Here is a 27074-nt window from a genome sequence, read left to right on the forward strand (position 1 = left end):
GTGATAGATCGCGGGCGCATGATGTACATCATTCCATGTGACATATCTCAACCACGCGACTATTTACCGCTAGAAATGTCTGTAAAACGTAAGAAAGATTGGGAAAACTTTCGCGACAAAATCTCAAAAAAGCGAAATGATGGAAAGAAGAATCGCGGAGGGTCATCAGGCAATTTAGCCGTGCAAAGGCTGTCAGCTAACGTCGAAGGTAAATGTCAGAAGTACTCGAGGATCGGGCCATTAACTCTGGTTCCCTTGGACCCAGAGAAAGAAGTTAATCTGCCAAACATCAAAGCAGCTTGTCAAGCACATTTCAAGAAAAATCTCGAGTGCGATGTCTTAGCTGGAGAGAGGGGACCCTCATTTACCGATGTCGGCCAGATCGAGAACTGGAAGGTATTACATGTCCGGTTTATTGATAATGCTAGCCAGCACACTGTCATTGACAGCGGTCCTTCAAGTACCCCACTTAACGTTAACAAGGAAACTCCGGTGCGTGAACTCAGCGGAAGAGTCAAAACCAAACCAGAAAATGGTATAATCGTCCCTTCAGTTGTGGCATCCGTGTCATTGAGCCAAATGCTAAAGGTTGGAAAAGTTATCACTCCGGAAGTTGATATTGTTACCCTCCAGCTGGAAGAGTTTTCCGTAACAGATATGTGGAGAGAGCCCTTTGAAGCCAAGTTTACACTACAAAGAAAGCCATTTTCAGAAGGGGGTGTTCGTGAAGCTTTTCTGGCCAAAGCGATCAGTAGTATGCCAAAAGGAAAGTACGTCGTTAAAAAGTATCGTAGAGATAAACGTCAAGACATTTTGGAACTTTTTGGAACACTTGAAAATCATACCAGAACAACCGTCCAAATGAATTCTTTAGCACGCAATTTCGCGCAAAACTTAGATTTGAAAAGGCCTACTCTTGAATATGGAGAAACCTTTAAGTATGTGAAGGCCTTTTTCACTTCACTGGATAATGAATTTGTTACAGTGGAGGACTTTATTGATGGAAATTTCCAAAAGTACATAAACAACACTGGAGAAATTTGTCTTAAGGACGATGAGGACATAACACTTAAAGCAGAAGCCTTCGTCCACTATACCTACGTTAGGTCTGATTTCCATTTGATGGTCACTGACATCCAAGGTGTTGGTTACACTCTCTGTGATCCCGAAATAGCCAGTTCAGTCCTTCAAGATAAGGACAGCTCAATTTATTTTTGTTCAGGAAACCTATCACAAGAAGCCATCAACACCTTTTTTAATGGGCATAACTGCAACAAATTTTGCAATCTTTTAAAGTTGCCATCGCTTTGCAAATCAGTTGCAAAGTGACTGTTTGATACTGGATTATCAATTTTTGTCTCTTTCTCGAAACAAAAAAACAATCCAACAACAAAAGAATGCCTTATGCTTGAGAGCAACAGCAATGATGTCCACCAATATATACATACATACAAAAATACTTTGGTGGTTACAGACTGCTTTTTGATTTTATAAGATACATAGTAACACTAAAGACTCATTGACTTGGTCATACTCTGTTTACATCAAAGTGAGATTTCAGATAGATGTAAGCATTATATGCTTGAGAAGGCTCAATATCTTGTGTGTTTGGAATGTGCCTTTCACACTCCACACGAAAAGCACTCTCTAAGTAGTCATCAGGGCCAGTGAGTACATTTGACACCTCCGCCACTTCTTCCAGATTATCTGCTGTAACTGTAAGGCCACATTTTTCAGAACCATACTTCTCTGGGCAATGGTAGATATGATCTGGAACTCCAGTAGGGAGTTCCTTTTTCTTTTGCTTTCGAATTCGATGAGTGTTCAATACAGAAGTACGAAAGACATCAAGCTCCTTCTGTATGACAGGTATGTAGATGAAAGCAAGCAACATTCTGCAAGAAAAAAATTAAATAAATATTAATATACTGACATGCTGGAGTCAAATATTGCCTCCTAATTTTTCAGGTGATACCCTTAGCCTACAGACAATCCTTCAAGGATCCCTTAATTTGTCTCCCTAACTGGGACAGATTTGGTCCTGTTCTTTCTCATTGGGAGTGTAGGTCTCTCTAGGCCAAATGGCACAGGAAGCCCAATTAGGAGATTTTTGCGAGAGATAGCCTAACCTATTTGTAGTGTACTTCTCAGTTATTATCCGTAAACTAGAGTTCCTTACATAGCACAATGAAATTGTGAAAAAAAGATGTCAATTCAGTGAAAATGCCTGTCCATAAGTAACAAGGCTTAAAATTACATCCATCCTAATTGCTTCTTTCCATTTTTTTCCAGTAGAATTTTTTCTGGATATATTTTAATAGTGTTGTTAGAAATGGGTAGGCTTGCATATATATTTACCGTTCTGTTTCATTACATGGATCATAATCTCCATCTTCTACCAATGAGGATAGTTGCTTCTTGAAGAATTTCTCCATTCTTTCCAATAGTTCCCTCCACCACCTTTCTATTTTGTTTTGTGTGGAAGGACCATAAAGAACGCTATCAGTTGCATCTTCCAAATCTCCATGCTTATTACGGAGAAAGCAGTGCATAGTGGCCATGATGCCAGTCTCTGTTCCCTTGTCTATGCGGATATGTTGTGGCAACACTAGGAAGAAAAACAGAAAATGTTACTGCTATTTGCGTTTAAGCTTGGACACCCAATTATTTTCTCGTTGTTCCGTATGCTTTAACGTTAGGTTTGAATGGACTCAAACGTCGCGTTTCTATGGGGCCATCACGACGTTTCTAAGTGTGACCCATCTCACTATACATGTAGTGATAAATATCCCTACAGATGGTTATGCATGACAAAATACATCAATATATATCAAGTTTACAATATATCATATTACTCATACATTACTCACATTACTCACCTCTGCTTTCAAACAGATAGTCTAAGTAAAATCTTCCTATAATTGAGGGATCATTGTTTGTATTCCAAATCCGCAAAAACTGCATCCTTGCACTGTATGTGTCTTGTGCCCCATATATACATAGCGGAAACGTTGATTTCTGGTAGCCACACATCTTATCATGACCATCAAGTGACATTGTGAAATCTGGACCCTACATATTTTCGAAAATAATGGAATCAATTAAATCCAAAAGAACTTGTGTGCACAAAACTAATTCATGCATTAATTCTATACTCATTTTATTCAATAATTCCTGTACTTGGTCAACTTACTAGAGACCAACAGATGACTTGCACAATCAGGTCATGTGACCCCATCTCCTTAATTTAAGCGGGCCTGTAAAAATGAACCCAGAAATAGAAAGATCACCTCCATAATAGTTAGAACATGAAGATTTAGTTTACAATATGTACCACAGGAAAAATGAAATGAAATGAAAAATGAAGGATATTATTATATTTGATTTATAATTATATTTGATGCTAATTCTGTTAATGTCAATATATTGAGCTAATACTCGGCCTTCATACTAATGTTGGTGCTCTTTCAAATTCTGTTGTTCAGTTTGGGTCACGTGACTCTGAGAGAGCTATGTTTATGTTCTGAGATACAAGATAAGCATGGTAGTCAAGAAAGGAACAAGCCATAAGGCAGCTTATTAAAGTACTCACATTCGATATAAAAGCTTTCGTTCTAGGTGGTCTTTTCGGTTTTCCAACGCCTCCTCGCTCCTCAAGTCCTTGTGGGTTCACCTCGACCATTACATCATACACAAGACTTCTTGGCACGTTGAGTCCATGTACTTCTCGGATCTTCTTAATGAAGGGCTCTGTATCCCAATAATTGCCCTGGACCCTCCATTTCTTTTTCAACTGCTGACCTAACAGTCTCTATGTCTATGTTATAGTCTACGAATTTTATCTCAAAGTATTGCAGTCGCCGAGTCAATGTTCGTATACTCCACGCATATTGGGGATATCGTACTAAAAGCAGGTCTCACGTACTTGGTAAGATCATCCTTGAGATCATTATCCTCCGTCCACTCATCGTTTCTAATTCTGGATGCCATTTTTGCTGGGGTATCTGTGCTGTGGTATGAAATGTCTTTTTTGTGCTAAAAGGTTACCGCCGACCAATATTATCATGTGCCAGTTGTCAATTAACCCCTCCAATTAACATCAACATGTTGTGTGACAAGGATTTACAGAAATTATTGCTATGGTCGTAGCCTAGTTTATCATAAGCTGCACCTTTTTTAATTCAGCGATTATTATCCCCGATTAGTGAGGGTGATTCGAATGGAGAATTGGAATCTAATGGTAAAAACCACAGGTATACTATGTAAGATTAAGAATTTCCGCAGACTAGAGGCCCCGCAGGCGCCATAAATATTTAACATCAAGAATCAGTCGAGCGTGCATCATTAACTTGTAAGTAGTTTTCTTTTTTTTTCTTTTTCCTTTTTAATTTGCCCCTTTTTGTAAAGCTTATTAATTATAAGTTGTTTGTTGTAGCGAATCGTACAATCTTCCGTGTAATTGTCGAACAATTGTCAAGCTGGAGCTAATAAATACGTATGTTGGAGTCAATGTGTACGAAGGCTCGACTATTTATGTAGTTGGAGACTACATTCATTCGAAGTTAATGTCATTTATCATTGACTTTGGTTATCGAAATCGCCGAAATTATCTAAACTAGAAGATGTACGACCAGGATGGAAGAAATTTGGATGAATTTGGTGAAGATTTAAGAGAGAGATTTGAGAGAGTAAAATCAGTCCACGAGCAAGTACATGAAGAATCGCACGTGCGACACAGGGAGCCCAACCAGAAATTCCAAGAAATTAAGGGAGCAATGTCAGCAAAACCAAGCGTAGAGAATGGTGGAAAAAAGGTGACATGGCCATCATTAACGCAAGATTTAGTTGGTTTTGGTGCTGAACAACGAGAGCCCGATGTTAGAAGATCTTCGAGAGTTAGAGAACCAAAGAAATTTGGCGAAGAAGAAGTCAGAGCCGAACGAGCGATTCGGTATAGACGTAGTAGATCAGGATATCTTGGAGAGCTGAGGAAGAATTGGAACAGAGTACAAGAATTGATGAAGAGCCCTGAAGTCGACGTGGTAACACTAGAAGATAGTGTCCAAAAGTACAATGAAGCGTTCAGGAAGTTTGTCGATGCCCACGAGATATGTATGGAGATTGAAGATGACGAAGAGAGGAGAACACTGTTAATGGATAGTTATGAAAACCAGAGAGACATGAAGTGGCAGATAGAAAACTTGTTGAATGAGTGGAGAGCCAACAAGCAAAGACCAAAGTCCCCATCCGAATCTGGATTCAGTCGTGCTTCTAGTTCGTCTAGTATAAAAGAGAAAACGAAATTTATGGAAGAAGCGAGACTTAGAGTAAATGCGCTGAAGCAGAAACAAGATTTAGATCGCCAAATGGAGCAGATAGAGAAGCAAAAGGCAGAACTTAGCAGAAAAATCGAGCTGATAGACGCGGAAACCCAGGCGAAGCAGGCTGCTCTAGAATTGATGCTAGAACAATACGTTACGGAAGAAAACGTTGAACATTCCCGTTGGGAAAGCGAGAACCACATTGAGATTACACCCCAGTTCAGCCGCCCACGGCCTCAATCCCCATTGAAAAGAGATGACCAGTATTCCAAGAAAACTTTCGTACCTGTAGTGACTAGTGAATTCGCGATGAAAGGTACGCACATGCAGGTTCCTGATCCACTTCCATCGTGTCACCATACCATTCCCAGTGTTTATACTAATTGTTGTTATACGAGCCCGAAAATGGCGTCGACACCCGTTACCCTTACAGAGAAACTCACTAGCTCGCCGCAAGTGAGCCAAGGGATGGCGCTGAGAGCATCGGCGTCGCCGTATGTTCCAGCTGTTCAAAATCCAACGCCGACAGAGTTTTGTCCCTCGTATGCCCCTCCATCACTACCCAGAGAAAGTTCCATGGTAGACGCTTGGACGACGATAGCGCAAGCAATCAAACAAGGTCCGTCCCTACCGAAAGTGGAATTAATGAAGTTTAGTGGAGACCCCCTGGAGTACGCAGAGTTCGTTACGAATTTCAAGGATAACATCGAAAGTCAAGTGTCGGACGAGTCGCAGAGACTTACCCGTTTACTAGCACAATGCGTAGGAAAGGCGAAGGAAGCAATTAGAAGCTGCGTGAACCTCCCGGTTTGCGAAAGATACGTTGAAGCGTGGCGAACTCTACATCAGAACTTTGGACAGCCGCACATGGTAGCTGAATCTCACGTCAGGAGACTGAAAGAGATTCTGATCGGAAGAGCTGACGCTAGCAGCCTGATGGAGTTCGCGAGGAAGCTGGAAGACGCAAGGAGAGTGCTTACTAACATGGGTTTCAGTTATTCAAGTCGCTTGGACAACGAAGAGACCATAGTCATGCTGATGAGAAAACTGCCAGACGAAGGCTTAAAGAGGAAATGGGCCGACAAAGCTGGAGATCTTATCAAGATAAAGGGCAGAGCTGAGTATGCAGACTTCGTCCAGTTCGTTAAGAATACAGCGGACAGAATTAACAACAGATACGGACAGGAACTAAGGGTGACTTCCTCGACGACAGAAAAGGAAAGAAGAGATCCAAAGAAAGAAAGATCTGACCAAAGATATAAAGTCACGACCTTAGCAGCCGTTCAAAGTGATCAGAGCCAATGCCCATCTGCGATCGCTCACAAATGCCCACAATGTTCAGGACCTCACGGAGTTTGGAGATGCTGGAAATTCAAAAGTTCTTCTCTAAAAGATCGTCTTAAGACGGTGAAGCAACACGGTCTTTGCAGAGCCTGCCTTGAAGAAGGACACTGCGCCGAGTCGTGTACAAAGGGATTCAAGTGTAGAATCTCAGGATGCGGTAAGGAGCATCACTACTTGATTCACATCGAAGACAGCGAAGGAGATCGCGTGAAAGACAACAGCAATTCAACTCGGAAGAGCGTCGAAAGAAATGTACAAGTAAGAGAGGCGACATCAGGGAGTCAGGAAAGAACAAACTCAGTAAAGACAACTAGTCAGTCAACGCCTTCGACCGTCTGCCCAAATGCTATAGCAGTAGAGCCAAGTGATCCCGTCACAGTCAGCGCACTAGAAGTTTGCAGACCGAAAGTATGCTTCAAGGTTGTACCTGTCAAGGTCAGCACCCCTCAGAGTGACAAGCAGATCATCACATATGCATTCTTTGACAGTGGTTCGGACGCAACCCTCTGTATGGAGAGCTTAATAGACGAATTAGAGATCAAAACCAAGAGGCAAGCAAGATTTACGATGTCTACCGTCAATCCGCAGGAAAGGAAATGCGGATATGAAATAGACTTAAAAGTAGAATCTTTGGCTGGAGACGCACACTTCCGTTTAGAGAACGTACTGACCACGAGACATCTTCCTGTTCTGCCGAAGCATGTGGCGACCAATGAAGAAATAAAGAAATGGCCGCACCTTAAAGATCTTACCCTAAGAGAAATCGACAGAAGAAGGGTAACCATCCTCATCGGTAGCGACCGTCCAGATATTATAGAGAAAGAACTGGATAGAAGAGAAGGTGGTAAGGGAGAGCCTTTTGCGGTGAAAACCCCCTTCGGTTGGACTGTCTATGGACCTATAGTAGAATCTACGGAAAGTCAAGTGAATGTGAGTCTTACTAGCACCGAACACGAGAAGCTAAACCTTCAAATAGAACGCATGTATAACGACGAGTTCGGGAACTCTTATAATGACGCAGATGAAGGTATGTCCATCGAAGACCACAGAGCGAAAGATATTATGGACAAATCAGTAAAGTTAATTGACGGACATTATCAATTAAGACTTCCATTTCGTCAAGATCGCCCGATTCTTCCAGATAGCCGAGCGACCGCGGAAAGGAGATTAGAATGGTTGAAGAAAAGGATGCAGAAAGATGAAAAATTTAAAGAGAAGTACAATCAAGTCATGGAAAAGTACAAAAGTGAAGGTTCTTCGAGGGAAGTGCTGGAAGAGGAACTCCATAACCTGAAACCAGTATGGTACTTGCCTCACCATGCAGTTTGGCATCCGAGGAAACCAGAGGAACCGCGAGTAGTGTTCGATTGCGCCGCCAAGAGTGGAGGTACTTCGTTGAATGAACAGTTACTTCAAGGACAAGAGAATACAAGTCCGTTGATTGAAGTAATCCTAAGATTCAGAGTGAACGAAGTTGCTGTGGCAGCAGATATTAAGAGAATGTTTCATCAAGTCCACGTAGTGCCAGAGGACCGCGGCGCATTGTGTTACCTATGGTGGCCAAACGGAGATTTAACTAAAGAACCCAAAGTTCACCAAATGCTCGTACATATATTTGGTGCAACATCATCGCCGAGCATCGCTGGATATGCACTGAGAAGAACCGCAAAGGACAACGAGCACGACTTCATGCCAGCGACCATCGATGCTGTGTATAAAGATTTTTACGTTGACGACTTGTTGAAATCGTTTGCTGATGTTGATCGAGCTATACGAGTGAGCAAGCAGTTACAGACCTTGCTAGCTAGAGGAGGATTCAAGTTAACAAAGTGGATGTCCAGTCATCGCCAAGTTTTGTCAGAATTTCCAGTAGAGGAACGCGCACCAGCGATCAAGGACTTAAATTTAGCGTCAGAAAGTCTACCTGTAGATAGAGCCCTGGGAATCCACTGGGACGTAGAACAAGATACCTTTAACTTAGTTACGAGTAGCAAGGCACATCCGGAGAATCGAAAGGGCGTCCTGTCATCAGTTGCAACTGTTTATGATCCCCTCGGGTTTGCAAGCCCTCTTCTCCTACCTGGTAGAGAAATAAATCAAGAACTTTGCCATAGGAGATATGACTGGGACGAGAATCTCCCACCAGATATACTTGCCAGTTGGATAGAATGGAAAAAAGGACTTGCAAGTTTAAAAGATCTAAGTATTCCACGTTGCTTCAAACCAAAGAACTTTGGTACTGTAGTGAGGGCGGAGCTCCACCATTTTGCTGACGCTTCACAAGAACATGGTTACGGAACGGTTTCCTACCTGAGACTGATAAACGAAAGAGGTCAGATTCATTGTAGCTTTGTGATGGGAAAGTCTCGTGTTAGACCTTTGAAGAGCACAATGACCGTACCCAAGCTGGAACTTACAGCCGCAACCCTGCTTGTTCAGATGAATAAGTTGATTGTCAGAGCGTTGCAAAGAAGACTCAGGATCGACAACGTCAGTTATTGGACAGATTCTATTATCGTTCTTAGATACATCTTCAACGAAGTGAGAAGATTTACCACCTTCGTCGCAAATCGTGTTGCCATTATTCGACAAGAATCGGTTCCAGAACAGTGGAAACACGTAAAATCCGAGCTTAATCCAGCTGATTATGCTTCAAGAGGGATCAAGGCAACAGAATCAAGAAAGCTGCAGATATGGAGACAAGGACCAGAGTTTTTGTGGACGGAAGAAGAAGAATGGCCTCCACAGCCACCAGAGATATCGGCAACATTGTCAGAAACGGATGAAGGAGTTAAGAAGGAGAAAGTGACAGTCGGAGCAACGACGCTGCAGAAGGACTTTTGGGACTCACTGTTTCGCAAGTACTCGACCTGGAACAGGCTAAGAAGAGCAGTTGCATGGCTCATCAGAGCTGTTCGTAAGTTGATTGAAGCTTGGCCGCGTAAAGCTGAGCGCGACAGCGCCAAGAGCTTGCGACCCAGTCAGGAGACCTTGTCAGTTTCGGAAGTTGAAACAGCGGAGAGAAGAATCGCGAGATTCATCCAGAAGGAGTCGTTCTTAAATACTCAAGACAGTGAAGTAGGAATCTTGAGCAAGGAAGTTAAAGAACGATTCATCCACCTGAAGCCAATTTTAGAAGACGGAGTGATTCGGGTAGGAGGGAGATTAGATCGTTCACATCTGTCCTATGATGCGAAGCATCCCATCATCTTGCCTGGAAAACATCCAGTAACAGAGCTGATAATACGTCATTATCACTATCGCAATGGTCACGTTGGAACCAATCAAGTATTAGCCGAGATACGACAACGTTTTTGGATAATAAGTGGAGTGTCGTCGGTTAGAAGAGTCTTACGCAAGTGCCACGAATGCAGGCGTCAGAATGCTAGGATAGGAGAACAGATTACAGCTCCACTACCTGAAGTGAGATCGTCTTCGGACGGACAAGAACTAGTCTATCCGTTTGCCGCAGTCGGCTTGGACTACTTTGGACCGCTGTACGTCAAAATTGGACCAAATACAAGATCCAAGAGAGATCCTGCCTTGAACAAGCGATACGGTTGCATATTCACGTGCCTAAGGTACAGAGCAGTCCACATCGAGGTGGCACAAGACTTATCTACTGATAGTTTTATCAACGCAGTGATACGTTTCGTTAGTAGACGTGGACCCCCAAGAATCATATACAGTGATAACGGCACTAATTTCAAGGGAGCAGAGTTAGACGTCATCAAAGCAATGAAGACGTGGAACCAAGATCGGATACAGAACGAGCTGAATCAAAGAGATGTACAGTGGAAGTTCAATCCTCCCGCAGCGAGTCACCAAGGTGGCGTTTGGGAACGTCTTATCCGATCAGTCAGAAGAATTCTACACTCCATGTTAGGAGAGCGTCTTGTAAATGATGAAACGCTTCACACATTCTTAACAGAAGTAGAGAAGATCATGAATGACAGACCCATAACGAACGTCTCAAGTGATCCCCGAGATTTAGAGGCACTCACACCAAACCACATATTGCTACTCCGCAAGAACACATCCCTACCCCCAGACGAGATAAAGGATGTCGACAAATATAAAGCAAGATGGAAGCACGCCCACCTGTTAGCAAACGAGTTTTGGCAGCGATGGACAAAAGAATACCTGCCGATGCTGCAAGAGCGACAGAAATGGCTACGAGAAAAAGCTAATTTCAAGGTTGGCGACCTAGTCCTCTTAGCAGACAAGAATACCCCAAGAGGTCAATGGCCAAAGGCATTGATTCAACAGACAATGCCGGATAACGACGGAGTTGTAAGACAAGTGATCGTGAGGACGGCCGATGGAGAGTACCGCCGAGACGTGCGAAAGCTTTGTATGCTAGAAGAAGAATTATTGAAGACCAAGACTGAAGCCGAGGACCAAGCAAGAAGCAGTCCGCAGAAGAAAGAGTAGCCACAAAAGTGAACACGAAGGAATGAAAGCATTCAAGACTTGAACTGTTTATAATTAAGTTACAAGAGACGTTAAAAAGTGTTAAGTAATTTAGTAAATGATTGTGTTTAGATGGGCAGAAAAGACCCAGAATAGTCTTTGGCGGGGGAGCGTGTAAGATTAAGAATTTCCGCAGACTAGAGGCCCCGCAGGCGCCATAAATATTTAACATCAAGAATCAGTCGAGCGTGCATCATTAACTTGTAAGTAGTTTTCTTTTTTTTTCTTTTTCCTTTTTAATTTGCCCCTTTTTGTAAAGCTTATTAATTATAAGTTGTTTGTTGTAGCGAATCGTACAATCTTCCGTGTAATTGTCGAACAATTGTCAAGCTGGAGCTAATAAATACGTATGTTGGAGTCAATGTGTACGAAGGCTCGACTATTTATGTAGTTGGAGACTACATACTATATATTGTGTCTTATTAAAGGAGTTTTTACAAACTTGAAAATAAACATAATACAAGACTTACTAAAACTTAGTGGAAAAATATTATTTTTTTATACCTAAACTAGAACGATTGGATCCATTGGATCCATTGGAATGATATACAGTAGCAAGACGTTTCACTAGTGTTGGGTTATCTGGTTTGGGCTACCTGTGTATTATAGTCGAACTACTGGAGACCCCCAAAGGGTATCCCAATGGATCGAAATGAATTGTCTCCTTTTGGGAAATCAGTAGATAAAAAATTTCTAGGATGTGAATTGAATTCGAGCAAAATGTATGCTTCGAAATTATGGCACAATGCATTGACCTAACCTCTATTCTCATCCTCCAACCTCTATCCCCCCCCCCCCCCCCCCTTCCCCCTCCACATGGCCCTATCCCTACCTCCCTCCCAAGAGTGGCATCACATGATCTGAAATGGGCACAACATACAAAGATAAAAAGGTCTGTTGGTATTGATTCATTATCATTTAATTATTAACGTTAGATGTTGAGTAGTATCAATTTGGGTCATTGGTTTTCGATAAATTTATAAACTGAACTTCTCTTATGCCTTATTTTGTAAATACTTGGATTCCTGAACATAGCATCGGTACATTTTAAAATTTGACAACTGGTAAAGCAGCCAGTCTGGAACAGAACAGTACTGAATATCGAGATACATTTGGTGTAACGAAAACTAAAAAAGGCAAATAGAAATCACAAAAATGACATTATCTATAACTGTCCTTTCTGAGAACTAAGAGTCCATATTTCTGCAATTAGTCTATAGGGTCGCATAGTAAGTACTAATATGAAAAAAAGTCATACAACATACCAAATATTATAGGTACTCTATGCATAGTTTTTCATATGTCTGTACAGCTTACATTGAGTAAATCAATATGCCTTAGCTAAAATTTGTCTTCCAAAGTAGAATGACTTTCAAGATATTGGCACAGGTCACACACGTCTTGCTCGTCGGAATAACACTGCACAGACCCATTTGGTTTCACAAACACCCCCGAAGATACACTTCGGAATAATTTGTGGCATTTAATGCAACATTCCTCCGAGATTTTCCCCTCTCCGTACCTCGCCTTTAGCATTTGGCTCAATGACACGGATGCCACAACTGAAGGGGCGATTATACCATTTTCTGGTTTGGTTTTGACTCTTCCACTGAGTTCACGCACCGGAGTTTCCTTGTTAACGTTAAGTGGGGTACTTGAAGGACCGCTGTCAATGACAGTGTGCTGGCTAGCATTATCAATAAACCGGAAATGTAATACCTTCCAGTTCTCGATCTGGCCGACATCGGTAAATGAGGGTCCCCTCTCTCCAGCTAAGACATCGCACTCGAGATTTTTCTTGAAATGTGCTTGACAAGCTGCTTTGATGTTTGGCAGATTAGCTTCTTTCTCTGGGTCCAAGGGAACCAGAGTTAATGGCCCGATCCTCGAGTACTTCTGACATTTACCTTCGACGTTAGCTGACAGCCTTTGCACGGCTAAATTACCTGATGACCCTCCGCGATTCTTCTTTCCATCATTTCGCTTTTTTGAGATTTTGTCGCGAAAGTTTTCCCAATCTTTCTTACGTTTTACAGACATTTCTAGCGGTAAATAGTCGCGTGGTTGAGATATGTCACATGGAATGATGTACATCATGCGCCCGCGATCTATCACATGGTCTATGGCCTTCCTAGGCCTATGGCCTCAATGGGCCACGTGAAAATATATATATATTTTTAAAAAAATTCAAAATATCATAATTTTGATATCAATTTTTTAATCAATTATTTAATTAAATTTAAAAAATATCAATATAAATAAATAAATAAATAAATAAAAATTAATACAATTTTATTAAATTCACGATAAAAAAATTAGTTTCGAAATATGGAATTAAATTAAATTAAATTTTGATTTCAAAAATATATATAAATAAATAAAAGAATGAAAACATAAAAATAAAAAAAGTAGGAAAAAATAATTAATAAAGACTAAAAAATGCTATGGCTTCAATGGGCCACCATCTTTAGTCTTTAAATCCCTTTAAATCTTCTGTGCTTCAACGACAGAAATTCTATGTGGGGAAAATGACAAATTTGAGGCTTTTTCTTTCTATTGTTTTTGGGTGTTGTGATTGGTTGAAAACCTCAAATTCAAAAGTAAACGTCTTAAGAAGCGACTTTTAGTTCATATTTTTTCACAAATATATTTTTGTTTTTGTTTATATGTTTTAATTGTATATTTTTTGTTTTCCCTGTAAAATAGCCAAGTATAAGAAAGTCAAAGGGCTTCCGTGCTAGTACGAACGGAGAGCTGTCATTTAGTTTCAGTTTTACACCACGCTTGAGGTTGCAAATTCCTGCTATGCCTAAAATACCAAAATGGGCATCAAATATTCTTAAAAAAATATCAAACAAGATCAAAGGTAAGCAATGCGCTAAACTATGATCATCCAAACGCACCAAAATTTAGACTTTCGCATGAGTTTTGATCCCAATTTTTGTTTTGGGTTAACAATCAAAACCTTTTTTAACAGTTAGAAAATGATGTACTATGATAAAATGCCTGTGTTTGAAGCGGTATTTTCAATTGTACAAGAATGTTTTGTTGCATTTGCGTTGCTTTGTTGCTTTGTCAGGCTTTTTTAAATAAAAAAAAGGAAAATAAGCAAATGAAGGCCTAAACCTCATTTAAAATTTTTGATTTGGGTTAACACTTTGATTCCACTTTCATCGGTCATCTCCACTTCCAAGCAAGTTAAACGTTCTGAATAGCAAGATTTTAGCCTTGTACAACAGCCTTTCTTCAAGAAAATAGTTTTTGGCGCTCACCGCTTGAATACGAAAAGAATTCTCTCCTAATATTTACTGTTAGATAAAGTTGGTATGTCTGATCTAATGTAAATAACATTCTCATCTCCACGGTTGTCAACAGAAAGATCTCCGATAAAATCTTTACCAACTATCAATCTAAGTTTGGAAATCCCTATAACAGTCGAAAGCACTGGCCTAAATCCGTGTTCGCCCAAGTGCCACCCTTTAGGTAGAAAAGGATTGAAGGTCAAGATTGGTGCAACGAAAATTGCTCTCAGCATAACTATTGGTGGAAGAAAAATATTTAGCTCAAGCTTGGGATGTATTGGGCTGATTATCATCGAGTAAGTATAGCTAATTGCACCCCGAGTTTTGTGAATACGGCTACTGCCCTATCTACCTTTCAACCTTCCGGCTTCCTCTCTGCCTCCTTTCCTCCCTGCTTCCCTGCTTCCCTTCCTCCCTTCCTCCCTTCCTCCCTTCCTCCCTGCTTTTCTGCGTTTCTGTATTACTGCCTACCTATCTACGAACTTGACATCCTACCCCGAACCTACCGACCTATTGACTGAAATGCAAGTATCCATCACAATTTTCCTTTTAAAAAATGGTAGGTGAAAACAGATAGATGAATTTTAAATACATGAAGATATATAAATATCAAGAGAATATGAACTAAGTGTGCACAGTTTGATGCTATTTTTAGCTTGGAGATATTTTGAGCGAAGAACCTGATTGGTTGATTTCTTGAGGGTAGGCGGCTTCCAGTCTTGCATTAAACAAAGCCTGATTATCGCGCCGGCATGGTAACAAGTTAAAAATAGCATAAATGATTCTAAAAATAGCATCAAAGTGTGCACATGATGGGGCACGGGGATTCCTTCTCTTAGTTCATTTTCTCTTGGAAACATATTTATTTTGGGCGAATAACCTCGTTCCCAAGCATAATAACTTATCTATATTTCTATATCTTCATGTACTTCATAAGTGCTACGCGGTCCACGTATTCTGAATTTTAAGTAGTTATTTACTTAAATTTCATTTTAGATACTGCTATGACATTCCACCTCATGACCAGGTAAAGTGAATGAGCTAAAAACGCATTTAATAGAGATAATATATCATAATTTGTCATAAATTTAAAGTAATCAATATATAAGATAAAAAGAAGCTGTCGTATTACTGAATAAGTTTACCTTTTTAAGACTTGCAGGCCGACTGAAAAACCAGATCCGCCAGAAACTGGATGTGGAAATGATGAAAAACCCAATAATGGATTGGGAAAATGTGGGGATCCTCCTGTCTGCTTAACTGGTTGGTCAGGAGATGGATGTTCCAAACCAGATCCACCATCAGGTAATTTAAAGTTGCAAATCTCGGCAGTTTGTGTGCGTGTGGCTGAAGAATGAGACCTCCTTTCATTTGATTCAGTTGGCTATTAGGCACCGGACTGTTGTGCGGGAAGAATCAATGCAAATTCGCGGTCTAATCCACACACAGTCGAAGTCGTTTTCAAGAGGATAAAAGAATAAGACAATTAAATTAATTGATATATGCACTCTGCACACGTTCAAACACAATAAGCATGTGATTAGGGACCAGAGTTTACCTATAGCGTCATCTAGTTGAGTGAATTGGATTGAACATCGAACTGTTTTGCGAAAGGTCTTGTGTTCAATCCACAGACAAACAAACACTCGGAGTCTTAAAATATCTTAGTAAAAGGTACTGCCTTTGCTCTATAAATATCTTCAGATGGGGAGTCTCTCGCTGTGGGTCCCTCCTAATTTAGAGACGTTACACATAGAGGGACACAAGTTAATCAGTCTTAGTTTCGACTGTCACGTGTCACCCTCACTAATTAAGGACTATTATTATCACTATTAGTATTTAATAACAGATTTATAATGGAAAATGTTACAATATTTCTAGGGTGCGTCAATGGCCAACCCTTTGGCTCTGAGAACTGTACCGTGACTTGTAAATGTGATCCAGGATGGATTGGCCTCGCATGCGATGTAAGAGCACCATCGATAACTACTGGTGATCCTCATTTGACTACGTTCGATGGTTAGTAGTTTCTTAAAAGATGCACAAACGCGGTACGACATTGTGCGCAATATTGGAGGCAAGGTTGCTGAATTAGGATCGTTTTCTACTCCAGAAACATTACGTGCAACACATTGCGCGACGACGTTATTCCAAATAACCTCACACTATGGAATGATGTTGTATTAATTATTCATTCTTGTTTTCAGTTTAACTTATTTTCAACTTTAGCACAATAAAAACGACATTCCAAGAAAATCATATCATTATCCATGTCGGAGTAAAAAGAAAGGGCGCGACTGACTGACGATTCCCCATTTAAATTTTTGGCGTTTCTTTCTTTTGAAAGTTTCGATCAAGAAAACTCCCCAATGCCCAGCTCTGGCGCATTGAGTCTATAGACAACTTTACTTGTTTAAGGTCTCATAATTAATATAATATTATTATATTTTAGGAGTAAATTATGACTATTTTGGTATTGGTGAACTCTGGGGATGCCAGAGCATTGAGAATGACTTTGGTCTTCAGTTCCGCTTCTTTGCCTACGAAAGAAGCTCCTTGACGGGAGGAATTGCACTGAAAGCAGGCAACAACACTATCACATTAATGACTGTTCGTACACCTAACATCGCCGATTTTCCAGTACTAAGGTACGACAGAACAAAATTTAAAGTTCAAATTTGTCAGCTTCTGTCTAATCTTGGTATTATTGGGTATCACGTGGAATATCATTTACTGAATTGTTTTAAGAGGCTGATTTTTAAGCAGTGAGGAAAACAATAGAATCCGAGAAAGCACCTTATAAAGGTTGCCGAACCCTAAACAAATGATGAACCACTTTTTATATTCCCAAAAACAGCAACCTCATGTAATTTTTTTCCTTCCAAACAAACACACTGTTATGTTTTTAGCAATGTTTGAGTTCAGTTTTAAGTCTAACCTTTTGGTCAGCTTGTTTCTGGCCTACTCGATTCTGGATAAGCCTACCTTGAACTGGCAAAACGCTATTCAAAAATGCTATTTACGAATGCCGGTTATTTTTCTACAGGTTAAATGGACAAAAATTAGACGAAATCCCATTTTTGGGTAAAGAATTCAAATTGGACAATGGAACAGTAATGATTAGTTTGTCCAGAAAGTCAAAAATAGAATCAAACGACTCAGCAGTTTTGTTGATGTCCGTTGAATACAAATCAGGTAACTAGTAACTAAGTTTCTCTTCTTTTATCTTATTAAAAAAAGTAAAAGTAAGGACATCCAATCTGCAGAAGCACCATATTCTTCGTTTATAGAGTGGTTTCTTTCACTGCAGCCATGTTGTTGAAGATATTCGGAAGTTTTCTCCTTTGGGACTTAAAATCTCTTGTATAGAGGCTTTGCACCAAGATGGCAACCATGACAGGGAGCAGGAACAATTGATTCTGGTCTAATCTGATTTACAGAGAGCGGGATTCATTTTCCCAAGAGAAAAGGACTCTATTGTTATGCCCCCCCCCCCCCCCCCCCCCCTTATGGCTGCCATCACGTGATGGTGCAAAGCCTCTATTGCATTGATGCCCATTGCATGTCCCTGTTCCTAGATACTGGCTGCCGTGACACAATTCTATATTGTTTGTTCATCTTATTATTTAAAGGTGCAGCGGTAAGCTTCGACGTTCGACACAGCAAAGTAATGGGAAGACAATACATCAACATAGGGCTGACGCCTACCGTAGATTTTAAAAGAAAAACCAGTGGCTTGTATGGGTATATGGATGGGGATCCATCCAATGATTTTCAGGGACCAGATGGCAAGATATACACCGATCCAATCAAATTTGCAGAGAGTTGTAAGTTTCTTCCTGTAGTTTTCTCAATCAGTTTCAAACAAACAATTAGGGTCTTGAAATACTTGAAAAGTAGGTGCTGCCTAAATAATACAGAGTACAATTTGGAATTTAATTGTGCTCCTCTTATCCAATCAGAATCGAGTAATTTTGTAGAGTGTATTATAAATAAATATAAGTGCCTGTAGAATATATTTTTAATGTGATACATGAAGTTCTATTTTGTCTTTGGTGATATAGGGAAAATAACGACTTCTAGCAGTCAAAGTTACGGATGGTCATGGAAAGACTCCAATTTTCATCCCGAAGACGCTATGGATCATTCTTATATTGACCCAGCGTTTGTGCCACTTTACAATCTACAAGGGATCGATGATCGAACAATAAAGGTTTATTAGCTAAAAAACTGGTTTTGCTAGCTAGGCAAGCACAATAATAATAACATACCCAAACGCAGAAGTACTTTAAGGTCGACGAAATGTCGTCTTATACACCCAATTATGAGAAGGTTACCCTGGAAAGACTGTCTTTTGTATATAAGCCGTTATGCTTGCGTCGCTATTGAAACCCAGGCTTGATACATTTTGTTACGCATAAATTTATTAACTATGACTCCTATTTTCATTTTTATGTTATGAGGCTTGAGCCTTTTTTTTAATTCTAATTTACTAAAGTGTCATCAATTATCTTTTGGGAACTAATATCGTCTTTACAGACATGATTCCATCCTATATATGTAATAGATTTCATCTTTACTCCAACCTTAAGCCTTCGAATATTGAAAGACATATTCCTACAGCATGGTATCACTCTATCACTCATCAGAATTGTTTTCTATAATATCCAGAAAGCGAAACGTTTATGCTCATCCATGGGATTGACTGGGGATTTGCTGAAAGGCTGCGTATATGACATCGCCATTACAAATGACACATCACTGTCTGAACAAGAAACACTTCAGCAAGGTATTTATTGATGTGCATTGTATAGAACCCTCTTGAAATTATATTTGATGCTAGGCTTACATGAAAATATAAAACAAAACAAACTTTTCCACTATGGAATCTGTGTTATTTCTTTTCTATTTTCCTTACTCTCTTAAGATGGAAGTATAAGTTTGCCCATTTCAAACCTCCTCAAAAAATGGTTTATTTGTTGGCATTCAATTCTTCCAAAGCGTTAAAAATACCTAAACTAAATATTTCTCTAAGGGGAATGACACAGGATCTGAAATGGGAACATAACATCCAAAGTAAAGGGGTCCATATTTGCCAATGACAAATATAAGAATCTGAATGGGTTTAACATTAAATTGGTAGCAGTATCTTGAAAATGTTATGTTATGTTATCATACTAATTCTTTAAATAACCTGCAATTAATAGGTTGTGAAAATGTTTGTTCTGGAAGAGGTCGATGCATAAATCAAACGTGTGAATGCATTGAAGGATGGTCGGGGAATACCTGTGAAATAGGTGAGCGAATTTATAGGAGTGGGGTGGGGAGGTGGAACAAAATTCGTTTTCAAGTTTTTTTTATCTCGTTTTTGCTTACTTTTTAGGACAATGTAGCAATTGCTCTATACTGCATGGCAAGTGTATCAGTGGGTTTTGTCACTGTATTACAGGTTGGGAAGGAGAAAATTGCGACCAGGAAGGTACAAATATATATAGTTGTATACGAAAAGGAGACATCTTTAAGCAATTGCATTCAAAATAAACAGATCGATTTAACAAACCATGCAATGCTCGAAATGTCTTCTTTTTATTGCTATACAGCCACATGTTTTAATCGAAACAACTGTACAAGTCCACTTCATGGCAAATGCAAAACAACTGATATCTGTCTTTGTAATGATGGATTTACAGGTAAGTAGTCCATAAACACTTTAAACTTTAATTTTCTACATCTAATATACAGTACACGACATTAGTAATAGTTTGAGAGGAAAAAAAAGGATAATGATAAGTTATACCCTTGTGTGTAATTTCGATAACTAATTTCAGTTGGATAACGGCTTTCCTGGCTTCATTTCTTAGTTAGAAATAGCGTGCAAACCACACGTTAACCAACGAGATGCAAATCCTATATATTATATATATATTTTTTTTTTTGGCTGTAGTTTATGCTTTTGATGTCATAGTGAGTAAGTAAGTAAATTTTATTTAAAGAAGGTTTAAAAAAGTATTTATAAAATACACCAGTCTAGCAAAGCTAGTCTTACACTGGGTCATGTTCCCTCTTTCCCCATCCCACCCAGCCAATTCCCTCGCCATTTTATTATCATTAATTTTAACTCTTTATTTTACTTCTCTTTTCAACAAAAAAGGAAAGAACTGCAGTATTATGCCTACTTGCTATGAAGTTGCAAATTGTTCTTCTCATGGTGTCTGCGTAGATTTTGACGTTTGCAAATGCAATAAAGAATGGACTGGTAAAAACTGCTCTGAATTTTCGTGCCACGATTTGTCCTTCTGTTCAGGTATTAAAACTCCGTAATAGTTTTATACGGGCAAATATTAATGAGTTACAATTGAGGTTTGCCTTACAACCATTGGCCTTTAATTGCCACAGGTCATGGTCATTGCATAAACCTTTACGAGTGTAAATGCGACCGAGGATGGACCGGAGTTAGTTGTGGTGTGCCTGACTGCCCAGACGTTAAACAGTGCTCTCAAAATGGAGACTGCATATCAAGCAATCAGTGCAAGTGTAAACTTGGATTTCAGAGCGAAGACTGCAGCAAGCCTTCCGACTGCTCATCTTTATCAAACTGCAGCAATCATGGCATTTGTGAAAATACAGATGGCAAAAACTCAACATGCAGGTATGAAATGCTTTTGAATTCGTTAGGTTCAACAGCAACCATGAGGTACGCGCGCTTGCAACTGAAGACATGTTGCTTTGGACAACCAAAGTACCCCAGTTTCTGAAATGAAAAAGCTGTAAGGATTAAGGAAATAATAAGGTCAATTAGGCTACTGACTATTTCATGGTCCTTTGTGTTCCTGGCCTCCCAACGGCATAAAATAATCATGAAAATACAATAGAAAAAAGGGGACACATATATATAAATATATATCAATGAATGTCAATGTTTTAGCGATCCGGTGTATGTATGTATGTATATATATATATATATATATATATATATATATATATATATATATATATATATATATATATATATATATATATATATATATACTATTATGAAGCATGATTGAAGTCTTTGGAATCCATATTTGCCCACAGTATACCAGCGTATATGAGCGTTTTCTATCAATATTTCCCTGCTTTCAAAAGCCTCGTCTTTATGTTAAAACGTTTTGGTTAGGTGCTTTTCTGGATTCAGTGGCCCAACATGTAATGAAACATCATGTGCAGAAGTCCATAACTGCACTGACCATGGAGAATGTATTGATGCTAACCTTTGTAACTGTACCATTGGATACACTGGGTATGACTGTAGCAACTTCTCCTGTGAGGTGCTGAACTTCTGTTCAGGTATTTCGCAAATGACTTGTATATACACTACAGGGCGGATCCAGGGGAGATGAGTGGATTCGGTGACTATTAACCAATCCACTTTTGGAGTTAAAAAAAATACTGGATAAATATCTGGATATAAGGTAAAGTAAAACCTAAAAGGACGCTATGCGATGCCTTTCTAGGTAACAGCCAACCCAATGAAATATAGAATAGCGTCTACCTTAGATGCTTAGTCTCTTTTCAAATATATACAGCTGTACATACATTAATCAAAAAAAAAAGTTAGCGGAACGCAGCTCAGAATTTTGAAGACAATATTCTTTAAAAAAAAAAACGCTTTTATGTGACCTTGAAAAAAAACTGCTTTCATCATCTCTTCGATGATCTTCAATATCATAAGATTTTGAGACAAGATTCATTCTGACTATTTTAGGACGTGGTGAATGCATCGATTATAATGTTTGCAAGTGTTCAGGCTTGTGGTATGGAATCGCCTGTACCATTCCAAACTGTACTGCTTATAAAGACTGTTCTCAAAAAGGAGACTGCATCGCACCAAACACTTGTGAATGCTACCGGGGATACGATGGCAAGTACTGTGATCAACCGGCGCCACCAAATTTGCATTCCCCAGTCTTTAACCTCACCGTTTTTAACTTTATTTTAAACGAGAGCTTACCTGCCGGAACACCGATAGGAATGATCGTCGCTAACGATTCTGATACCGGTCGCAATGGAAAAATCCTGTATTCTCTTATTTCAGATAGATATAGTCGTTTATTGCTCTTAAACAGCTTCTCAGGAGCTCTGTCATCGGGAGTAGTTTTCGACTATGAAACTCTTCAAAATGCAACTTTCAAAATCGAGGTAATTGCATCAGACGACGGATTTCCGCAAAAGTTCACCAAAACAAACGTATTTATAACGGTTAGAAACGTGAACGATAACTGTCCAGTTTTTAATGGGTATCCAACCACCATTGATAAAACAATGCTGCACATTGATGATTCGAATTTTGAGCTCTTCTCGGTGGTTGCCACTGATGCTGACAGTGACGAATATGGATATGTGACCTATGGCATTACCCCACCAAGTATGCAGCGCTATTTTGCTATCGATCCATACAATGGCACGATTATTGTGAAGGAGGTACTTCAACCAGATGTATATGTCTTTGATGTTGTTGCAACAGACTATGGAGACCCTCCCTGCGAATCAAAGAAGGCTGTAAAGTTGACTGTTCTTTCGACCGAAGATAAAACGCCTACCACCGAACAACCATCGACAACTACCCCATCTACCAAACCTACGACTGCGAAAACAACAACAGAAGAAACAGAGAAACCTAAATCAACAGGTATCTTTCACTCCCATCCTCCCTTGTCCTCAAATGTTTTCAAATTTAGTTCTTTTGGTGCTTGGTGAATTATTCAAAATGTAAATTGCGTTTCTTTATCAAGATGAAAAATATGATCTTGATGAAAATATAATTTACATCTTTTCTCCTTTCCTTCCTCCCTTGCTTCTTCTCTCGCACTATACACTCTTCTCTCCCTCTAGCTCTTTCTTTGCGTTTTGAATCTCGAATACTCCAGTTTCGAGTTCACTGTTGCTCAGGGTCAGCCTCGATTTGTGCAGAATATTCATGTGTTCCAGTGAATATCAAAGTGTTTGTGCTGTTGAAATTGTGAATTCTTTACTTTACCGTTGGTACCCTGAGAAAGTGAGTCTGTAATCGAGAAACACAGCGGTAATGTGGAACTCAAAACTGGACTATTATTTAATTTTTTCAATTACAAATTTTAATCATTTGTTCGTTTGGTCACTTGTTTATTGATTTATATCATTCATTTGAACTTTTTGCTCCACACTTTAACTAACGAATTTAATTTACTTCTTGATAGATAAAAAAACAACCAGTACATCAGCCATACCTTCCTTTTCAACGACAGAAACATCAACGATTATAGCTCAATCGACCAAAAAACCTGTGTCCACTAGTGATACAGTAAAGATTATTGTTTTTGTTGTATTGGGTGTCATTTTTGTTGTAACTGTTTTTTCCATATTGCTATGGCGATTTTGTTGTCGCAAGACACCTCCCCGCCAAAACCATGATGGCAGACATAACAAAGGATTTGATGGGGTACCAATGGAACCTATTCAACAGCGAAGACCCTAAATACTTAGCTAGAACGAAACTGAATTAAGTGCAGTACATCCTTTTGTTTCAGCTGACGCAAAATGCATTTATAGCATTTATATACGCTTTGTAAATAAGCAAAGGCTAAGGTAGGAGGTATAAACTGTTAAAGCATCAATTGTAGGAAAGGATAGTATTTACAAAAGTCCTAGCGAGAGTCTCACAGCTAGGAGTATGTACTTTGTGTGTGAGGAGACAGGGGGAGGGGTAGGTGCTTCTTCTATAAGAAAGCTCCTAAGCTCTTCAACCCCACTTCCCTGTCCTTTCCCAACATTTTATTTGATATAAGACTATTTTAAACACTTGTAAGCTGAGGAAATTGTTCTTAAATAAATATCTAAAGTCTTGATTCTAATTCGTGGTATTATTTATCAGAAGGGTATGTTTGCATTGTTGTCTGGTTGACAACAAGCTAAGAAAGAAGATGAAGAAGTCAATTCCCTACTTCATCGTTATTCGTCATGGTATTCTCTGCAAAAGGCTGTAGCGTGGATTCTCCGCTTCAACCTGGTAAACAAATGATGGCTCCACTTCCAGCCGCAACACTAGTTCCCTCAGAACCTCCGTTTACAAGGGTCGGAATAGATTCTTTCGGTCCCTTGAATGTGAAGCAAGGACGCAGTCAAGTAAAGCGCTACGGCTGTTTATTTACCTGCTTTTCCCTGCAAATCAAAATTGCGCACACGTTGGAAAGTGACTCGTTTATATGTGCGTATCAACGATTTGTGGCAAGACGTGTTGTTACGAAAGAAATCTTCAGCGATCATGGCACCAATTTCAAAGGCGCAGAGAGAGAACTACTTGAAGCCTTACAACGTTGGATTCAAGTCCAGATAAATGACCGCCTTCACCGTGATGAAGTTCAATGGCATTTTAACCCACTTGAAGCTAGTCATCAAGGAGGAGTGAGGGAGGGCATGATCAGGTCATTAACACCTGTCACAGACAATCCCTTTGATGCAGAGCCACTGACACCAAACAAGCTTCTGTTATTAAAGGGTAATGCCAGTCTACCGTTGGATGTTATTGCTAAAGATGATGTCTACAACAAGCGTTGGAGAGCAGCTCAATCCGTATCTAACGCCTTTTGGGAAAGGCGGAATAGTGAATATTTGCCGACGCCACATCTCAGGCAGAAGTGGATAGTTCCTCAACGCAACTTCAAGGTCGGTGATCTCGTACTAGTTGTTGATGACAGAGTGAAACGAGGAGATTGGCCTAAGGTCATCGTCGAAGAGGTTTATACCGACAAGCATGGAATGGTCAGACAAGTAGTAGTGAAGACAGCTACCACAAGTCTACGAAGAGACGTGAGGAAGCTGTGCATGCAGAAAGGACAACTTTAAAGGAACAGGAACTCATATACGGTTCATAATCATTAGATAGCTTCATTGTAATTCGTAGTTTAAATAAGCAAGTAGCTTATTCGGGGCCGGTATGTTACAACGAATCTACCCTCGGCTCTCAGTTAACCTATAGGCCTGCGCGGCGCCAGAGTTCTCGTTGCATAGGCACACAACGTCGGTCGATCACACGTTTATGGTCAGTTAATCTCTTCAGTTCCTTTCCTGGTGGTATTATCTTCACCTTAGGATCATAACCATCAGGTAATATCAACCTAGTAATTTACGTTAAGATTTGAGCATACCTTTACCATAATTACACTTTTATTTTTCTTAGAAATCTTCATATCAATTAAGTCTCTAAGATATCAAACCATCTATCCGAACCTGCTTATTCCTGCAACAAGTTTAACCGAAATTGTTTTTAAAAAAACATAAAATCGAGAAGCGTTTCCGTCTCTGGCTATTCATTGCATACATGTATATAAAAGTTTCCTATTTCTTGCAAATCGTTCGCATTTATTCATTCTTGGAATATGTTATGGGAGGATGCCGGATAACCTCAGTGTAAGTTCAACTTTGCTGTGTTATAATATATATATATCGCAACAAATCTTCCTCTTCATCTGTCTCGTCATTTTTAATTGGTCGAAATAAATTGTTTAGCAGATGTTTACGCTGTTGAATCGCATCTTGTGTCGCCTCTTTCCAGTCAAAGTCATCCCTGAGTTCGTGTCTAGTTTTCATGATTTTTCGAAAATACGGGTCTTTCTTCAGCGTGCGCATCCATTCCAACTTTTTCAACAAAACATTTCTCAGCTCCTTTCTAAAGACTGGTAACATACTGTTATGCGCTTTGACTGCAGCACTTTCTTCGCTTTATCCTTCATGCAGGTAGTTTTCAATTTGACCCTCTAACTCTTCCTGATGACGATCTGTAGCTTCTCCTACGAGAGCCGACCAACTGTGCTCTACTGACTTATCATCGTCTTCTTCAAGAATCACTAACTTTTGATTCACCGTCGTCCTCAGTTTCCTCACCAATACTTTGGTCGCTGATTTCGTCTTCACTTGGTTCTTCATATCATATTCAACATCTACCAGTTTACAAGTTTGGTTGTCCAAATGGCGTCTTCAGTTATAAGCCCTTGAAAATATTTTTCCACAGTGACCGCACTGAACTGGAGGCATATGTGTCTTCTCTGAAGAGCTGATGTGCAATGAAACTTTATTAAATGTAGTTAAATAGTTATAGAGATGTCCTCCTGCCCTGCTCATTTTACTCATGCGCTGCTCACCGAGGCACTAAGGGCACCCAGGGGCACTTTAAAAAAACCGTCATCACTGAAAACATTAGATATTAAGAATGGAACCAACAGGAACTTTTATTTCCCACTGTTTAAACAAAAAAAAACATTTGTCAGAGGGGATTAACCTTGTCAACCTAAGAAATGTAATCCAATCAAAACCGCGGTCGATAAGTATCAACCAATCAAAAGTGAAAAATTGCGACTAAACAAGGATTTTAGAAAAGAAGCCCCCTCTCATTTGTTCCTAAATTCATTCTTAAAGCAGCCAGTAACAATTGTGGAGGAGGAGTGGGGTAGTCTGGGGCCTGGCTCCACCGGCTCCGGAAAACGTTGGGGAGGGGTGGTAGCCTGGCTCCCTCGGCTCCGCGCTCCACATGACGAAGAATTGGTACCGGGGGTAGATAGATAGATAGATAGATACTTTATTATCGTGTCAAGAAAATAACTAGCTGAAGGAAAACCCT

At 39.7% G+C, this 27074-nt stretch overlaps 3 protein-coding genes and 1 pseudogene across 4 annotated transcripts in view; 3 read left to right on the plus strand and 1 right to left on the minus strand.

Moving 5' to 3' along the window:
• Window positions 1-24312, plus strand: part of LOC116293226 (uncharacterized) — a 54985-nt gene extending 30673 nt beyond the window's left edge. Inside the window, exons 25-42 of the mRNA XM_089035455.1 lie at window positions 13845-14004; window positions 14514-14736; window positions 15437-15467; window positions 15595-15745; window positions 16322-16459; window positions 16893-17088; window positions 17487-17635; window positions 18073-18267; window positions 18505-18653; window positions 19112-19229; window positions 19648-19737; window positions 19824-19919; window positions 20041-20130; window positions 20592-20744; window positions 20837-21089; window positions 21600-21769; window positions 22188-23111; window positions 23659-24312. Coding sequence (XP_088891581.1) covers window positions 13845-14004; window positions 14514-14736; window positions 15437-15467; window positions 15595-15745; window positions 16322-16459; window positions 16893-17088; window positions 17487-17635; window positions 18073-18267; window positions 18505-18653; window positions 19112-19229; window positions 19648-19737; window positions 19824-19919; window positions 20041-20130; window positions 20592-20744; window positions 20837-21089; window positions 21600-21769; window positions 22188-23111; window positions 23659-23936 — 3564 coding nt within the window. The 3' untranslated portion in view covers window positions 23937-24312. The remainder of the gene's footprint in view (window positions 1-13844; window positions 14005-14513; window positions 14737-15436; window positions 15468-15594; window positions 15746-16321; window positions 16460-16892; window positions 17089-17486; window positions 17636-18072; window positions 18268-18504; window positions 18654-19111; window positions 19230-19647; window positions 19738-19823; window positions 19920-20040; window positions 20131-20591; window positions 20745-20836; window positions 21090-21599; window positions 21770-22187; window positions 23112-23658) is intronic.
• On the minus strand, window positions 1458-3990 carry LOC116290443 (uncharacterized; annotated as a pseudogene).
• LOC148908822 (uncharacterized) lies at window positions 4166-11504 on the plus strand. Of its 2 annotated transcripts, none has more exons than XR_016120752.1 (2): window positions 4166-11341; window positions 11426-11504. XR_016120752.1 is itself a non-coding variant. In XM_089035458.1 (2 exons), exon 2 carries the CDS (start codon window positions 4623-4625, stop codon window positions 11097-11099), a length of 6477 nt encoding a protein of 2158 aa, XP_088891584.1. In that variant the 5' UTR covers window positions 4166-4351; window positions 4436-4622; the 3' UTR covers window positions 11100-11504. The 2 variants fall into 2 exon arrangements, 1 of the variants encoding a protein (XP_088891584.1); XM_089035458.1 differs by having other exon boundaries at window positions 4166-4351; window positions 4436-11504.
• A 106-nt stretch (window positions 24313-24418) lies between the features above and the next one.
• Window positions 24419-25303, plus strand: LOC148908823 (uncharacterized). Its single transcript, XM_089035979.1, has one exon. The coding sequence runs from the start codon at window positions 24419-24421 to the stop codon at window positions 25301-25303; it is 885 nt and encodes a 294-aa protein (XP_088892105.1).
• Window positions 25304-27074: the final 1771 nt, after the last annotated feature.

This window comes from Actinia tenebrosa, unplaced genomic scaffold (genome assembly GCF_029948245.1).
Source record: "Actinia tenebrosa isolate PJP-AT-01 unplaced genomic scaffold, QUT_ActTen_1.0 PGA_scaffold3__52_contigs__length_22856419, whole genome shotgun sequence".
Classification (NCBI taxonomy): Eukaryota; Metazoa; Cnidaria; class Anthozoa; order Actiniaria; family Actiniidae; genus Actinia; species Actinia tenebrosa.